This window comes from Podarcis bocagei (assembly GCF_964188305.1).
Source record: "Podarcis bocagei genome assembly, chromosome: 4".
NCBI lineage: Eukaryota > Metazoa > Chordata > Lepidosauria > Squamata > Lacertidae > Podarcis > Podarcis bocagei.
Window position 1 is genome coordinate 19136312 of NC_138128.1, and position 16957 is coordinate 19153268.

Here is a 16957-nt window from a genome sequence, read left to right on the forward strand (position 1 = left end):
TTGAGATTCCTGCATTGCAGGGGGTTGGACTAGATGACCCTTAGGTCCCTTCCAACTTTACATTTCTGTGATTCTATGATTTGTTGAACAAGAGACGAGCAACAAATCCCATTCTGTGACATTTTCTCGGGGCAGTATCTTCAGCTTCGGATTCACTTAGATAAACTGAATCCCCCCTCCCCTTCTCTCCTTGTAAATTATAAATGGCAAGTGTAAAGCAAGTATCAAACTGTGAAAGGGGTTGAGGGTTGAATGAGCAAAAAAGACTTCGGTGTTAACAGAAGCACCTAAGGTCTCTTCCGATTTCTCTGTTCGCAAACAGCTGCCTTTTGCTTTGTGCTTAAATGTGATATTTAGCACATGTGGTATTTTCAAGAAAAATATAGGCCATTTTCCTATAAATGTCAGACTTCTTATGTGGAGAATATGCTGAAAGCAGATAGCGTACACAGTGCCAAGCAAACCTTTCACTGAGTTTAGGGTTTCTTTTTTATAACACGCCCACGCATACACACATGCTCACAAACACAATTAATCGGGGAAATGTTGTATTTATCCAGTATCTCATATTTTCAGTACATTATTAAGGTATTTTATTATCAGATGCATCATGATTATGTAAGGTGAGTAGATAAAGCTCAGTGAGGGACGGAAAACATTTTCAGCGTGTGTGTTTTTTTATTTAAAAAATGAAATGAAAATGAAAACAGCCGAATTAAAATGCCACCATAACTTCCTTTTTAAAATAGGTTAAAGCAGAGGTGTACCTTCCATGGCGATCTCTCTGAGCACAAATTTTTTGAGGGGCACACCTCTGCAGCTGCCACCCCAACCAGGGGTGCTCTCCATCCCGCACTTGAGCAACATGCCAAACAGGAGCAGGGAGAGGATGGGCTCCTGTATCTCTCAGCAGCACAGCATCCCTTGATGGCAGGGGAGGTGGGCAGATGGCGAGATTCACGGCAGTGGTGGTAGTGGCGCCCTAACCTGAGGAGGCGCACATATATGTCCTGCCGGTGCTCTGCAGCTCCGTCTAGCAGCAGCAGCAACGCCACATGGAGGTGCTGGTTAGGGTGCGCAACATGTGCCTTAATAGGTGCAACACTTACGTTGCCCTGGGCACTGGCAACCCACGGTATGCCACTTACCTCTTCAGACTGAATCCATGTTCCAGTAGGAACACATGAAGCTGCTTTTTACAGAGTAAAACCATTGGTCCCTCTAGCTGAATATTGTCGATACCAGAGGTGGATATTTCAGGCCTCCAACCTCCACCAGCCCTAGCTAGCATAGTCAATTATCAGTGGTGATGGGAACTGTAGTCTAGTACCCTGCCTACATTCAATAACAGTGCCTTTCTGGAATTTCAGTGAAGGCCTCCCCCTCAACCTGGAGATACCATGGACTGAACCTGGGATCTCTTGGGTACATAGCTACTGAGCCATAGCCCTTCCCCAAAAGGTGGTGGGGTGGGGAGGAGGTTATGAAGCTAACTGTCATCCAGTTTTGTTTTCTCCAGAATATGCTATTCAAAAATATACTGCCTCTGAACTATGGGTGCTCAGTTCATTTATCGTGGCCAGAAATAGACCTGTCTGCAATTAATTTGTCCATTCCTTTTTAAAGAAGCCATTTAGGCTAATGACCATCACTAGAGAATTCTGAGCATTAATATTCCCTTGTGAAAAGAAGGATTTTATATTGTCAGAAAAGGAAAGAAATTAACTGCCAGCTTGACAACCGTTACAATTAGAGGCCAGAGTCTAGCAGGTTATTCACCCAACCAACTCTGTTTTTCATACTGCGTGTGAACACATTTCTATGCCCATTTTTTATAGATAATAAATTTAAAATTGAATGGAACTTATGATTTTGAAATGCAATGCTTTTTAGGCTGCAATTCTATGTATGCATACCTGGGAATAAGGCTAAATACAAGCCATGCCTTTAAATCACATTTAAAGCACGCACGCGCGCGCACACACACACACACACACACACACACAGGCTCCTGGGAAATGGAGTTTCTTAAGGGTGCTGTAGCTATGAAGGAGGTAAACTGCAGTTCCCACAATTCTTTGGGGGTGATTTAAAGTTACGATGTCCCATTGAATTCAATAGGACTTACTTCTGAGAGGACGTCCATAGGAATGACTGTTAATCTTGAATATATCCATTAAGAGATATTGGGACCTGCTACCTTCTCAGCTATTAAGAAACCAACTGCTAAAGAGGGCTTGAGAACTGAATACACACAACTGAATGGCTTGATTTACTTACATGCTCATTGGAAAAAGGAAATTGTAGCCATTGTGTAAACAATAAATCTGTCCATCCACAGCTGGGCAATGTCTTGAACAGGATCAAACAATATGTTGCAAAAGTTTTGGATGTCCACATCCAGCACAACCACATGATCTATCATGCCAGCTTCCATTATGTTTCCATTGTGTTGCAGATAAATTACCTCTACCTCACTAGGTCCCTGTGACCAGATGAACAATTGCCCCATCTCTCCCTTTGGAGAATTTACTCCTGTGTGCAGATAAATAACCCTCCAGCCTCACTGACTCATTAAACCATTAAAAAAACAAAAACAAAACAAAACCCTACAAAAATATTGCATGCCTTTGCAAAACTATAGCGTTACAAAATGGACACTTCCCTTGTTTTGCATGTAGGACTGTCTGCCCACACAAAATGCATAGCAGAACATTTATGAAAAAAGAATGGATGTTTGTAGTAGATAGAAATGGGCAATTTGCTGGGCTAATGTCACGTGGCCCTTGGCCCAATTTGAAAAGCCAGTTCTGAGCTCTGGCGAAAGTGATTTGTTCCTCTCCTAGCAGCCCAGTGGGAGAGGAGAAAGAGCAGAAAGAGAGGTCTTAGAAAGAAGGAGTTAAATGTGGTAGCCCCACCCACTTTTGAATCTGGCCCCACCTATTACTAGCATGTGGCCCCTGACAGATTACTTCCAAGGGAATGAAGGCCTTAACAGGGGGAGGGGAGGGATTGCCTGCACCCGGTCTAAGAAAAAAGGAGCACATCTTTTGCTTAAATTATTAAGACCACTCCACAAACATTCCCAGTGCCAATAGACCTATTGCTTTATATGCATGCTGGTAACATTTAAACATAACATTTAATATTTAAGAGCTTCTTAGAAGCCATTTCTACAAATCCTTTTCCACTGCTGGCCACATTTCTTTTAATTTGTTCTCTCCTCGATGCATCACTCGACTTGGAGGGGGATTGAAATTCATGTACCTAATGAGCTCAAGTTGTAGTTTATCTTGAGAATAATCCAATAGAGGAGCAAATTCAATAGTGGTGTTGACATTATTCCAGTTGGATTATTCACTCAGAAACCATCTGCTGATTATTCTTAAACCTGTTGGCAACAAGGGAGCAAATCGTTTTCTTCACCTTCCTCACTTTTGGGTGGGGAATCTTGCCAAAGAAGAAAGGAAGGAAGAAAAGCAGTTTTTTAAGGGCGCTGTCACACAGCCAGGAACAATCCATATCGACATGGCCTATGTTATCCTATGATACGAGGACACCATAATTGCATGTTGATGCACAGGTTTCTATTTTATGATGTCACAGCCCTAACTCTGAGCTGAGCTGAAAAGTGAATCATGGGGGATGAGCAGACTGAAGGACAACCGGTATGAATCCAATAGATACATAGATAGATGTAATGTGGAAACCACCTCCACAGTGTAAAACTGCTGGTTGTTTAGAAGCACTGCCATCAATCCTATTATCAACACATTTCTGTGCTGTGGGCTGCAATTTCTCAGAAGATAACTTTCTGAAGACATTTCTTTAAAAGCTCTTTCTTTCCCCCCCACACACTTACAAAACCAAATATTAAAAGCAAGTGTAAAAACAAGAGTTAATAAGATCTGAAACCACTCACTGAAAATATGGATAAAAGACAGGTCCACAGCACTGGCGGAGGAAGAGGAGTGCGGGAGGAGCACACCGCCCCCAGCAGTGTGATCCCAGTGGGGTGCCATCGTGGCTGCCTTCGCGCCCACACTGGGCGCCACGCTCCTGCAGGCGGTGTGCCCGGCCCCCAGGCCGCACACCATGCCCCTGCGGGCAGCATATCATGCCCCCAGGATGGGTCCCCACCTGCTCTCTGCCCCCCGGTGCCTGAGCATGAAGCTCCACCACTGGTCCACAGCCCACTAAAATCCCACCCCACTAAAAGATAACAAGAAAATTAAGGTCCAAAGGCCTGCTGAAGAAAAATGATTTTGATTGTTGCCTAAAAACAAATAGTGATAGGGCCAGGTATGCTGCCGCCTCCCTCCACCCACGCCCTGAGGAGACAGATGGAGAAGGACCCAGGTTGGTTCATGTAGGGTAAGGCAGTCCTTGAGGCATTGAATATTCACTGAATATTCTCCATCATTGTTTGTGGGGGCTGACACTGCTACTTGCCCCACCATTCATAAAACGGCTGAGAATTGGTGTATGTCTTGGGCATGGCCTGGGGTATCAAAGAAAGAAGGAAAGAAATAAGGAAGTTAGTGATAAGGCCAGGCATACCTCTGCTAATGATGAGATCCACCCCTGAGGAACTGCTGGAGAATTTCTCTCCTGTCCTCTACACTGGAGAAACTCAGTGGAAAAGCTATTTCCAATTTCTTTGCCCACAAACAGGGGGGAGAATTTTGAGAGGCCATTTCTGCACACCTGTATTAGGGCCATCAAAAGGACAAGAAGCAAAAAGGCAGTGTGTGTTTGTTGCATGATGTGCAATTTTGGTTTCTGTTGTATGGAAATAACTTTACACTAAAATCCCACACTACAATCTACTCAGAAGCAAGTTAAGTAAGCATAGGATTGTCAGTTTTAAGTTCTATCAGTTTCTCAATCTTAAGCTTGCTTTGATGCATTTTCACATAGCATTTTTTAAAAAAAAACAACAGCATGAAATATTGCACACATTCTTCCTAACATATGCAATTTTGTTTGCAACATGGCCTACTATACACCTTTTTTGCAAGCAATTTTCTCTGATATAATGTTTTCTATGCTATTTTCACTCATATATGCATTTTGGTGCACACTTCTGGGTTAGAGAACTGCATCACAAAATTTGGAGCAGTGCGAATTTTTCAGGAGAGCTGTGTTTTGGTTGGCTTATTGGTTCAGGAATTGCACATCAGGGAAGATCACATTCCAATGCCAAGTGAACCAATTTCTTCCCTGTCTCCACCCTCCAGAATTCTAAAGAAATTCTAAAGAACCCTGAGAAAGAGGCAGAAAAATGGAAACTTCTTTCCTAGGAGACAAATACTTCCAAAAAGTTGGAGGACAGATGTTGGTACAACACTGGGATTTATAGTCTTCTTGTGGAGAACAGTCAATGGCCAGCCTGGGAGAGACAATTCACCACAGTATCTAAAGATCTTTTACTGCCAAGGGCAGGGGTCACCAAGCTTTTTTGAGCCAGTGGGCACATGTGGAACTTTCTCAGAATGCCATGATTGCCAGCCACAGCATGCCTGCTGTGGGGGCATGGCACAACATCAAATGGTTACCAAGGAGGGTTGGCATGTCAGAAAATAGCTACTGTGGCATAATGTGTGTGGCATCATGGCTGATGCAAATAAAAGAGAAGAAATAGATATAATAGCACAAAATGGTTTGGGAATGCCCTCTCCCCATAAGCCATCTCATAAATATGGGAAAAACAGACCTACATAAACCATCCCTATACTCACTTACAGAGAGACCCTCTTGGTATCTCTCTTCTGTTCAGAACAGATGGGAAGGTGGGTGTCCATTCCTGGCATCCAGTGATAATGTGCCATATTGTCATGGAATGTCTGGATGCAGAAGAACGGTGGAGGAACCAGCTGGAGAACCACCAAGGGAAGAATCCTCAGAGCCTGGGGAGTGGTGGTGGGGCAATGATGAATGGTCAGAGGGAGAAGAGGAGACCAGGAAGAGGAGGTGTCAGAAGCTGAAGAAGTAACAGGGTGAGCTGGGAAAGCTGGTGGCAGAGAGAAGTCTAGAATCAGAGGCAGAAGCTGAAGCAGGAGAGTGGGATGAGGGAGCCCAAGAGGCAGAGATAAGTCAGGCTGGTAAAGAGCCACAGGTGTTTCCCTCTTCTGCTGCAACAAGCTCCCCTCCAGGCACAGTCTCTGACTGCTTGGAAAAAGCCCTGGAGAGGAGGGAACTTAGATGGCTGTGAGGACGTGGAGGCTTTCAATCTCAGAAACTGATTTTCATAGAGTAAGACCACCAGGAGTGAGCTCATTAGGCCTGGTGCTCAACCAAGTCTGTGCAGATTGTGTTTTTGCTAATACAGTAGTACATCAGGATGTGAACGGGATCCGTTCTGGAGCCCCGTTCGCATCCTGAATAGAACTTAAGACGTGTTTTGCCACTTCTGCACATGCGCATGACGTCATTTTAAGCGTCTGTGCATGCGCGAGCGGCAAAACTCAGACGTAACGCGCTCCATTACTTCCGGGTTGCCACGAAGCACAACCCAAAAGCACTCAACCTGAAGCACATTCAACCCGAGGTATGACTGTGGAGTCAACTAACTCCAATTTTGGACTATGTGATTATTGATCAGCATGCTCCTGTGATATGCATTCAGTGTAAGAGATGCTGAGCTGGTGCAAATTAGAAGAGTAAGCAGTTCCTCATCTATTGTATAATTTTGAGGGAATATTTCCTGAGACCTTTTGCAAACACATTAGGAGTCACTGGCAGGTAGGTCCCATGCCAGTGATCCCTGGTCTAGGGATCTGCTCCAACATTTTGCCTTCTTGGCTCAGCACCTGAGGCATAGCCATGAATTCCTGATTCCAGCCCCAGCAGTTGCATTACATCTATGCATAGTTGGCAATGAACTTTGGGAGCGGGATGCACCCACAGGGAAAATGTTGCCTATCACTGCTGTAAAGCAATAATAATTCCTGTTTTTACAGATAACGCACCTGAGGTTGAGAGACAGCAACTTGTCCAAGGATACCCCATGACCTTTTGGCTGAAGACGGATTTGAATCTGACGCAAGCTTTCTATGCACTGGACCAGACTGCCTGTCAGTTCAAGAATTAATATGTACTCATTCACATGTAATATTTTGTGTGTGGCTTTTCTACAAAATGTAATCAAAGCAACTTTCAGTTAAAAATGATGACGTTGTTAAATTTGCATACACCAACATCCCAGCAATGGCATCAATTGTTTAAGAAAGGGCACCAAAATGAATCTTGCAGACCACAGAATTAATGCTTCATTTCATTGCCATGAATCAAAACAACTCAGAACAGAGTCAGAAGTGGGAAAAGTCAGAAGGATGGTACTCAGATGGTGAAAAGAAACAGCATCCTAACTGACCTTATGTGGAGATTAATGGCCTATCCATACCTCAGCTTAATATGGGTTGTGAACCCCTTCTGTCTCCTTAAATTCCCCTCATTCATGTATTCTTCTCTTCCAGTTATCGCTGTTCCACAATTTCTCCTCCCTAAATCCAGAGGTTTGCATGCTTTGAAAATACAAATTGGAGAGCTGTATCAATAGCACAGGGAATCTCTTAATTTAGAAGGAGAAAGTGTGGGACAGCAGTAATTGGAGAAACCCATGCGGACAAAAAGGCACAAGGATTCACCATCCACATTAAGCCAAAGTGTGGAGAGGCACTAGGGAAGACAGATTCCTTGAGAACTGAAGATAGCTTGATTCAAGGTTATTTTCTAAATTTAGTGGATGTATTCAAGGTCTCGGGACGCAGGTGGCGCTGTGGGTTAAACCACAGAGCCTAGGACTTGCTGATCAGAAGGTCGGCAGTTTGAATCCCCATGATGGGGTGAGCTCCCATTGCTCGGTCCCTGCTCCTGCCAACCTAGAAGTTCGAAAGCACGTCAAAGTGCAAGTAGATGAATAGGTACCGCTCTGGCAGAAAGGTAAACCGTGTTTCCGTGCGCTACTCTGGTTTGCCAGAAGCAGCTTAGTCATGCTGGCCACATGACCTGGAAGCTGTACACCGGCTCCCTTGGCCGGTAAAGCGAGATGAGCGCCGCAACCCCAGAGTCGGTCACGACTGGACGTAATGGTCAAGGGTCCCTTTACCTTTTTATTCAAGGTCTCAGTATGAGTGGATGCAATCACTGCATCATTCGGAAGCACTAAGGCCTGGGAGGGGTGCTGACTTCTAGAACTGTAATTTCATCCTTAAAAAAAAACAAAAAGTTTGGTTATTTATTATTATTCATTTAAATATTTCCTCTCTCTCTTCAGCCAGAAAAAGCTGCCCAAAGCAGTTTACAGATCAATCAAGGCAAGGCAGAAGATAAGGAATGAATCAAGGAGATAATTCTGGGACCTACCATTTCATCATGAAGATGGGAATCTTCATTTCAGAGGTGGATGCACTATCCTGCAGCGAAATACCTGCTCCCATCAGTGGAGCAACAATACCAAGAAGAATTCTGGCTCTACAATGATTCCCGATGGTGAATCAACCCAACAGGGAAGCAACCCAACAGAACAGTTGCAGAAGTTCCAGGGCAATGAATGGCAGCTGCAGAAACTCATGGTTTGCTCAGGTTATGCTCCCTGTGGACTGTGCCTATTATTATATTATTTTATTTAAGCTTCAAAAGCACAGGGGATTTGTCTTATGAAGATCTTGATTTTTGTTTCCAGGTTGCAGCTACTACCAGGACCATTATCAACATGGCACATTTAATTTCCAGATATTTTTTTTAAAAAAAGATTGCTGTTGCATTCTCCTGAGTAACAGCTGGATTTTGTATTTTCATATATGGGGCCTAAACCACTGTATTTTCATGAGAAGCTGCCCTCTCCTGAGTCAGACCATTGGCCCAATTACTCAGTATGTTCTACTCTGTTGGGCAGTAGCTCTTCAGGACTTCCCCAGAGCTCCTGGGGATTGAACCTGGGACCTTCTGCATGAAAAGCAGATGCTCTACCACGGAGCGATGGCTCTCAGAAGCAGTTTTGTCTTCCTAGCAGCTCTGGGTGCAACCCAAAACCTGCAGAGCACCTAAAGAACCCCATTTCCATGTCTGCTACCTCCTCCCTCATTCCATCTTAAAGGTGTGACCAGATGCACATTTCACTGTTTCACTTTTTTTTGTGCCCCCCTCTCCATTGCCAGCCTTGCCCCATTTATCATGTAGCCTGATGAAGAGTTTTGCAGAACTCAAAAGTTTGCACACATTTTTGGTTGGCCTAATAAAGGTCTTACAATAATATGGATTTTGGTGTTTTCCTTATGAGCCACCATGGCTTCCTTTACTCTTTGCATACTTCTAACCATTATCCAATAGCCATAAGGCTGCTCGACTGAGCAAAAGAGACAAATCCGGTAACTGATTAAAACTGAGAATGGTATTAGAACTGAAATGGCACCAAATGCAGAGATTAAGGAAAACAAACTTCCCAACAGATGGTTTCTTACCTGAGTTGAAGAGTTCTAGGTCTGTGCATGAGTGGATGGAATCACTTCAATGTTTTCAAGCACAAAAGGGGTTTCAGTGCAACCTAGTTTTAATTTCACCATATTTTCAAGTTCTTTTCCGAGCACAGTTCAGAGGGTTGGTTGTGACCTTTAAAGCCCTAAACAGCCTCAGCCCAGTATACCTAAAGGAGAGTCTCCACCCCCATCATTCAGCCCAGACACTGAGGTCCACCTCTGAGTGTCTTCTGGTGGATCCCTCACTGTAAGAAGTGAAGTTACAGGGAACCAGGAACAGGGCCTTCTTGGCAGTGGCGCCCACCCTGTGAACCACCCTCCCATCAGATGCCAAGGAGATAAAAAACTACACAATTTTTAGAAGACACCTGGAGGCAGTTTTTAAGGTATGGCAGTTTATTATGTTTTTATATGTGCTGGAGGCTGCCCAAAGTGGCTGGGGAGACCCAGCCAGATGGGCGGGGTATAAATAATAAAATTATTATTATTATAATTATTATTTTGTGAGAGCGTATAAACATTGGATAGGACGCGGGTGGCGCTGTGGTCTTAACCACATAGCCTAGGGCTTGCCAATCAGAAGGTCAGCGGTTTGAATCCCCACGATGGGGTGAGCTCCCGTTGCACTGTCGCAGCTGCTGCCCACCTAGCAGTTTGAAAGCACATAAAAGTGTAAGTAGATAAATAGGTACCGCTCCAGCGGGAAGGTAAATGGCGTTTCTGTGTGCTGCTCTGGTTTACCAGAAGTAGCTTAGTTATGCTGGCTACATGACCTGGAAACTGTCTGTGGACAAACGCCGGCTTCCTCGGCCAGTAAAGCGAGATGAGCGCCGCAACCCCAGAGTCGTCCATGACTAGACTTAACAGTCAGGGGTCCCTTTACCTTTATAAGCATTGGACAAACTCTGAAACCACAGCCACTTGGTTGTACCAAACAAAGTTATTGCTGGCTGAGCATAGCTGAGCCAAGAATCAGTCAGCTGAGCCAAAGATCAGCTGCATCCTAAGCTGCTCATCCCACCAGATCTTGCCTTAGGAGAGTCCCCTAATTCTATTAGATCCCATTCTTCCATTATTACCTAAAAAAAGTATGCCTCGCCAGAAAGTGATGCCACATATTCAGGATCATGGATATGTACATGTTGTAAAGTTAAGATTTTCTAAATTATTAATCTGCTAGCTCCATGTAACCATCCCATTTAGTACTTAGCGTAGATTCCATTTAAAGCCGCATGGAACATTTGCATAAATCCATTTTAAGTAATGCACATCATAATTCTCCTTACTACTGCTGACCAATTTACTAATCCACACAGTGCCAAGCAACTGCTCATCATAGTGTCACTTGCAATTGCCGATAAACTGCAATAAACTACTAGAATGCACACAATTAGGTAGAAATTGGTCTAATCCTTCTGAGGGGTGCTGCTATGCTGCTCGCCTGTACTGACACTTGTCTTTAGATGCTTACGGGATGGAGAGGAGGAGAAGAATATGTAAAGCAGACTTCAGCAAGCACTACTTTGATTATTTCCTGTGAATTATTCAACATAAATAGAACAAAAATAATCCTAAATAATTTGCTTAAATTGATGAACCCCTGTTGGTCTCTTAACGCTATCACTGGCATAATAGGCTGAACAACTTTACCAACGAGGCAATATTTATTTTTTCTTCCGCAAGGTTTGTGGCCTGAATGACACTATAATTACAGCAAAATGCACAAGTCATTTAAATTACCATAGCAATTAAAGCAGGCTAAGGCACTGCAATTAGTTTCTTGCAAGATACACAATAAGTGTTTCAGGATCCCTTATTCTTTGCCGAAACAAAAGCTTTGCTTTGTTGAATCAGGGTTTCAGACTCAGAGCAGAACAATCACAGTACACAGTAGATGGTATTCAATTTAGTTTTACTGAGAGTAGATCAACTTAAATTAATGAACATCTCTATTTAGTTGAATACCATCCAGTTTGTCTGCACCTTGGTACATGCATGCAAGTGTCCATACACTACAAAATTATTGTCAATATATATTACCCGGAAGAGGACAGGGATATCTACCCAAACACCTGATCCAAAGAGGATCAAGCAAGGCCAGAGAGATATAGCAATTAGTGCCAGCTGGACAATGAGTCATTGAGATAGCTGGTCACAATGACAGGGCTGTTACAGTTGTCCAGCTGGCACTAATTGTTATATTTCTATAGGTGAACATTAGAATTCCAAGGTATTCTGCAGCACCCTTGTGCAGTATTCCCCCAGTTCTCCAATACAGTCATACCTCTGGTTGCGAATGTGATCTGTGCAGGAGGCACGTTTGCAACCCGCAGCATTCGCAGCCTGAAGCGCCACATCTGCATACGCGTGTCATGCTATTCGGCGCTTCTGTGCATGTGTGTAACCAGTTCCAGTACTTCCAGGTTCGGCACAGTCTGCAACCCAAAAACATGCAACCTGCAGTGTTCGTAACCCGAGATATGACTGTACTGTTCCGCAGAATTACACAACCTTAAATCTGGGCCTGTATTATTTTTTCATTAAATTATTATGTTTTCAATAGATCTTCCACACCTTCTCGAATGTCAAAAAACACATGTTCAAAACGGTAATAATGATCTTAACAATTTCCTCACTACAGAAGAAGTCTCTCTTTTGAAATCAAGAGAAGTATTTCAGTCGTTTTTGTTTTACCGTTCTTCCTCGGCATCAAAGAGAACATTATCCGCAGCACTAAATTATTGTATGCTGACAATACCCAGCTCATACTTTGATTTGGTTGTCAGGAGGAGAATGTGAAATTCTTTCTTGTCCCGTCAGCAGATTTGAGAGTGTCTTGAGTGACAGCGTAAGGCTGGATCACTGCCAGATGTAACATTTACAGCAGGCATAGGCAAACTCCGGCTCTCCAGATGTTTGGGACTACAATTCCCATCATCCCTGACCACTGGTCCTGTTAGCTAGGGATGATGGGAATTGTAGTCCCAAACATCTGGCGGGCCAGAGTTTGCCTATGCCTGATTTACAGTGATAAATATAACAAAATGAGTAGTCTTGGTATATTTCTCTCTGCATGGTATTACCAAACTTACCAAGGGCTTTAAGGTCATTACAACCCATGGGTGGGGCGAATAGCTACTCTTTGCTTGTCCATTGGATTGGAAAGGGGAAAGCCTATCCACAGGCTATCTAAAAGAGGTTATAATTCAATAATGAATTAACATGTAATCAAGTTGGCTTGGAGCTGGGGGGCAATGGTTAAAGGAGAAGTCTTGTCCATTTTCTTTATGTAACATGCATCCTCTTGTTCCTCTTTAACATTTACCTTTTTTGAAATGAAGGGCTAAGCTTATTAATTTAAGAGTGGGTATACAGAACACTTAATTTGAAACAATTATTCTACATATCCTGTGTGGAATCCTGGCCAAACAAGGCATGCTTTTTAAAATTAAAATAGTCCATCATAAACCAAACATGGAGCAAAGGGTAATTTCCCTTTAATTTCCTTGAGGTCATTACAGTCTCAATACCCTATCAAAAAGCTGAAAACTGCTGCCGGTCATCAATGTATGGCAGAGCATTCTCCAATGAACAGTAGCATGTTTGGCAACTGAGAGAACTCACCCAAGTTGGCTATGGGAGATGTCTCATCACAAAGGAGTCTCAACATGAGTTCAAGACAGCATTTAGCAGAATGTAATTAAACATCCATATTAAAATATATTAAAACCACCAACCTGCCCAGCAATTAACTCTGACACAATATAAAATCAAACAGACGAGGTCATTAGAACATGAGTACGCACACAAAAAGTGCTCCCAGGCAGGTGAGGAATTAACTGTTCAACTATATGCTACAATATAAAAGGCTGCATGTTTCTTTTACCTGCTTATGTTTTTCTTAACTGAAAAGGAAACTCAGAGGCTGTTATCAGGAGCTGAACAATGATGGGACTGTGAATGAGTTGTTTAATCGCTTCTCTTTCTTCTATTTCACTTGTCCAAAACTGCTTTCCCACACTTGGGGGAGAGATGCAGGGCCCCCCTGTTTCTATGCATGTGGGTGGAACATCCAGCAAGCATCATGGCTCAGTACAGATTTGAATGTTCCATTTTGCTGTAATCCATCCACTAAGCTACATTTACTTAATAATAATAATAATAATAATAATAATAATAATAATAATAATGATGATGATGATGATGATAAATTTATTACTTATACCCTACCCGTCTGACTGGGTTTCTCCAGCCACTCTGGGTGGCTTCCAACAGAATATTAAAATACAATAACCTATTAAACATTAAAAACTTCCTTAAACAGGGCTGCCTTCAGATGTCTTCTAAAAGTCTGGAAGCTGTTTTTCTCTTTATCTTATACTTCTTCTCCTTTTCTCTGTCATTGCACCATATTTATATCTCAACTTTCTTTAAAACCCTCAACCCAAGGTGGATTACCAAATTAGGTACTAAAGCATTTTGAACTTAGAATCATAGAATTGTAGATTTAGAACGGACCTCCTACTCATCTAGTCCAACCCGCTGCATTGTATGAATCTCAAATAGATCATCCATGACACGTGGCCATCCAAACTCTGCTTAAAATCTGGAAGGAAGGAGAGTCCAAATTCATTTCCTTCCTATCAATATGCCAGCCATCGCTCAGATATTACCAGTTGGTATCACAGAATGAACACATTGACAAATTTTGAACACTTGCTTCACATTTGAAATTCCTGTTCAAAAGCGGTGGTCTTGCATATCGTAACACAGCGTGAGTGAGGTCCTTCCTGTGGAATGTTGACCTCTACAGATCTTGACTCACCAAAGCCTGTCCTGTTTGCTCTTAGTTATCTCCTGTCTCTCAGGTACTTGCTAGCTTGTTAATACTCACCAGGCATGGTAACCAAAAAAGTTTTGATTCAGTGGAGACAAAACAGAAGGTAAAAAGATCAGTTAAGGCTAATTCTAAAAGGAAAGAAGCTTGGGCCTCTTGCATAATACAGTGATCATCAAATGCTATAGCTGCTAAGATGTGGTCCTTGCTTTTGCTCAGGATGCCATAATGACAATTATATGATCAGTCAACACAAGCGAACTATACTGGTAAAGGACCTATGTCATTAGATACCTCTGTATTAGTTCATATTTACTGAGCCAATAAGGGTTCCCTTTCTTCGCTGGGAACTGTGTCATCAGATCCTTAATTGCTTGGAAAAACAGGATGCCACAACACATTCTATTTTTTCCACCTTTTGATCCTGCAGCTATTTAGCTTCTGGAATGGATCCATAACCTTGGATTGAAAGGCAGTGATCTTGGAGTTTATACATAGTGTAGCCACTTGAAGCAGTTTTAAGGACAAAGCAGCTGTGACACTAAACTAAGCTTGAAGTGTCATGGTTGGGTAAAGACATGTGGGCCATTGAATGGGAGCCCCTGTGCCAGAAGAGGGTGTCTTTGTGTATTTTGCTATACTGTTTGTTCTGTCTTTGTATGTGTGACAAACTTTGGAGATTTATCCTGTGTTTTGCTAGGGCTTGGATATGAAATATTTGGAGACAAAATCTGAGACCCTCATATATTGAGTTATACTCACTTTAAAGATTTAATTAATGAGCTAAAACTAAGAGGAAAATCCCTCAAGGAAGCAATACCCATAAGAGATTTTTCACTTGAAAATTGTACCCAAGTGTTGCAGTCCATCTCCCACAAGGATTCTCTGTACTCTGTTTCCCCAAATCTGTACACACACAGCCTGAGCATCCGCCTTCCTCCTCTTCAAATAAAATGAAAAGCACACTTTTTAATATATATATATATCCAGACACACAGTATTTCATCATTGCCCCCATTGAAATGACTCCTTCTCTGAGAGTATAATAGCAATTTAAATTCCACCATCAGGGATAATCCAAGTGAATTTAAACAACCCACACTCAGAAACTAGGTGATACAGGCAATAATCCCTCAGGAGGGAAGCCTGATTCAACCCCCACTCCCTGATTCTCAATTAAATTTCAAGAATGAACTTGATGTATTGCTAGGAATCGATCAAATTCGAAGTGCAAATGAGTTCCTACGGAAGCACATGAGGAGACTCCCCACAGGGGATTCAAATGGCCTCCCTGGAATATCAGGCCTCTGTGACAGTCAGTGAATTTCACTTTTTTATAATAGAGGATGCTGCTTCAACACATGACAAGAAGAAGAAGAAGAAGCTGGTCCATATCTATGTCAGCTTGCACTGTGTATTCATTTAGCAAAGCATAACAGAAAGGCCTGCATTCCAAATCTGACTGTACAAGCACCTAGGAGTCTGTATTTTGGTGATAAACAAACAAACAAAGGGGGGAAAAGCTGGGATGGTTCCCAGCCATTCCTCCTGAACCTACCAACCTCTCCGTTCTGTTAGAAGACAGAGTACTGCATGCCACACAGCACTACCATGATCCTGAATGAGGCAACTGCTTTAGGTAGCAAATTCTGGGAGGCAGCAGTGGCACCCTCTTCTGCCTTTTCTCCTTAGCCACCCTTGAATAGCAGAGTTATGTGGGTCATGCCCTCCACCCTGAAGTAGCCTATTGCCCTCAGGTGCACTGGAGGAAACCATCATATTGCTGGTGTCAAACAAAGAGTCAACAGTCCAATCACCTTCTACATATAGAATGCGGTGGGTGTGGACGCCATCTTGCCCTTTCCATCAGACAGCAAAATGCCTTGGGCTGGCCAGCCACATGGTATGCCCTGAACCTCATAAACTAACTTGCTTTCCTTGGGCATAGTGAGGAACTCTGTCAGTGTTAAAGTAAAGTCGGAGCTTCTGTACATGGATTTGGGGTGGGGCGGGGCTGGAAGGAGTATCCAAAGCTGCATTTTGGTTCATGTATTGTACTGTGAAGTGCAAGTTAGGTAGGTTCCCATTAAAATAAGAACTGAACCAAATGTGTTCCTACCCACAAGTTCAGTCTGCTTTTGACGGCAGGTGACTGGTAAGCGAGGTTTTCCTTGCTGCAATGGGATGCAAGAAGGTGAACTAATGGGGGCAAACGGCTGACAGCATGTGATACCTTGACTAAAGCATCTGCACTGGCTGCCAACAGATTACTGGATCAGGTTCAAGGTTCTTCTGCTGATATACAAAGTCTTGAACTACTTGGGAACAGGACACCTTAAATCCTTATATCCTAGATGGATTTCTGAACTCATCCATCTCCAAGACGGAGGCAATATATTTCCCTTGCAATTGCATATTGATGAGAGAAGTTTTAATGCTCTACAGACTGTTTCTCCTTATCAGCTTGTTATCTGAGCCCCAGACAACATTGTGTGCCTTGGCCGATGGAGAGTATTCAGTCCTTGTGATACGGAAATGAGATCTGATTTTCCAGGGACTAAGTAACAACTTGAATAAACATAGTCTTCCACAAGGCAGCCTTCTCTTGATATGGTTACTTATAATGCTTACAAAGGACAAT

At 42.9% G+C, this 16957-nt stretch overlaps 2 protein-coding genes across 4 annotated transcripts in view; both read left to right on the top strand.

The window, feature by feature from the left end:
* Positions 1 to 9970, top strand: part of SLITRK3 (SLIT and NTRK like family member 3) — a 43426-nt gene extending 33456 nt beyond the window's left edge. For 2 of the 3 annotated variants that reach the window (XM_081190088.1, XM_081190089.1), the window contains exons 3-4: positions 6963 to 7076; positions 8279 to 9970. In XM_081190088.1, coding sequence (XP_081046214.1) covers positions 6963 to 7076; positions 8279 to 8334 — 170 coding nt within the window. In that variant the 3' untranslated portion in view covers positions 8335 to 9970. Of the gene's footprint in view, positions 1 to 6962; positions 7077 to 8278 lie in introns of those variants that run through there. The other variant, XR_014007043.1, reaches the window with a different exon arrangement.
* Positions 1 to 16957, top strand: part of SI (sucrase-isomaltase) — a 265979-nt gene that overhangs the window by 30589 nt on the left and 218433 nt on the right. The gene's annotated exons all lie outside the window — the stretch shown is intronic.